Consider the following 1,693-nt stretch of genomic DNA (forward strand, 5'->3'; position numbering starts at 1 on the left):
CTTTCCCTATGATTTCTTTTAACATCTGTTTAACAGTTTTCCAGAATTTTTGTATTTTTTCGCATTTCCACCATATGTGGAAGTACGTTCCAACATTGTGTTTGCATCTCCAACAGGATCCCGAAACATTTGTATACCATTTTTGCAATCTATCTGGGGTCCAGTGCCACCTGTGTATCATTTTTATTATGTTTTCTTTATAGGAGGTTGCTCTCAATAGCTTAATTGATTTCCAGGTTTTTATCCATTCCGCTCCCTCTATGTTTCGACCAAGTACTACTCTTGACTTCCATACATAAGTCAAAAACAGATAGTGTTATTGCTGGACTCTTGTCTGCTAGAAAGAAATTTAAATCCCTATCCAGAAAATCTCTCTGCACAGGGAGAAGTGGGCGAATCAAAACATTGCGCATAGCGAGATATTTAGGACAGCAAAAGAGAATATGAGTGATAGAATCAGGTTCCCCAAGATTACAGTTACAGAATCTATCCTTGTATGGCACACCCCTGTATCTACCGGATCATTGTGATTAAACAAAACAAACTTTGGTGTTTCACCTGCAGGAAAGTCCGTGGTGAAGCCAAGAAGTGCCGCAAAGTTTATGGCATCGAGCACCGTGACCAGTGGTGCACAGCCTGTCGGTGGAAAAAGGCCTGCCAGCGATTTCTGGACTGAGAGCACACATGTACATACACACACACTTTGAAGTGAAGGTTTGGAGATCTCCCTCTCGCCACTGGCCAAAAACAACCGGCGACACCTCAGTGTGTGTTGCTACATCTGGGGGCTCGGTGGCCCGGAAGTGGATCCTAGTGCTTCGTTGGAGATTTTGAGAGCCGCATGCTCATCCTGAGCTCTGTACAGTCTACGTCTGCCAGGTTTTCTATTTTTCGATGTTTTGTGGGGATGTTTTTTACACATTGTCCTTTTTTAAAACACACACACAGTCTCCATTTCTATTTGTAAACAAGAGGGGCAAAGAAAGGGGGGGAAAGCAGAAAACGGCTGGCTTGATAGATCTTACAGATTTCTTTCTTGGTGGGCCCAGGGACCAAAGAATTTTGAACTGCTCCTCAATAGGTAGATAAGGTTGGCTGGGCTGCAGTATGGAGCATTAAGTCTGTCCTTCCTGCCTCCCTGAATTTAATTAACAGGCACAAAAGGGAACAGAGCATGTATGCGGAGGGGAGCAACTGACTTGCTTCTGTCTGCTGGTGTCCCCCCCCCCCCCCCCCCCAAAAATTGCACTCTGAAGCATGTGTTGCTTTTGGGAAACAGACGCAGTCGGAAAAACAATCAGCGTTGCATTAAATTACAATCAAACCTAGAAACACCATGAAGTAGAAAGGATTTGCAAATACTTAGCTGTCTTTTCTCCACCAATGCTGTTTGGTCACTTTGGTGGGGAAAGCAAAAACATGTGATGTGGCTTGAAAGCTGACTTTGGCAGGTCTTCTACGTGCCACAGTTGTGGGGGAGGGAGGGTTTAGATGGATGCTCGTTCCACCCTCCTCCCCAGTGGGGAATCTGATTGCTGAAAAGCAAAGAGTGCGAGAAGAGTTTGGTGTTTGTGATGCTGCTTGCACCAGTGGAGGGGCAGTGAGAGCGTGGGGTCCTCTTTTTCTTGAGGTTTTGTTCCTGCACTCCAGGTTTAACCCTTTCTGGGCCATTCTGCACATTACAGAGCAGCAA

At 45.3% G+C, this 1,693-nt stretch overlaps 1 protein-coding gene across 1 annotated transcript in view; it reads left to right on the forward strand.

The window, feature by feature from the left end:
* The window catches only part of ZNF395 (zinc finger protein 395), a 44,766-nt gene extending 43,543 nt beyond the window's left edge, over window positions 1–1,223 (forward strand). Inside the window, exon 10 of the mRNA XM_015429176.1 lies at window positions 565–1,223. Within this exon, the coding sequence (XP_015284662.1) occupies window positions 565–676 (112 nt within the window). The 3' untranslated portion in view covers window positions 677–1,223. The remainder of the gene's footprint in view (window positions 1–564) is intronic.
* Window positions 1,224–1,693: the final 470 nt, after the last annotated feature.

Source organism: Gekko japonicus, unplaced genomic scaffold (genome assembly GCF_001447785.1).
Source record: "Gekko japonicus isolate JY-2015 unplaced genomic scaffold, Gekko_japonicus_V1.1 scaffold7, whole genome shotgun sequence".
Classification (NCBI taxonomy): domain Eukaryota; kingdom Metazoa; phylum Chordata; class Lepidosauria; order Squamata; family Gekkonidae; genus Gekko; species Gekko japonicus.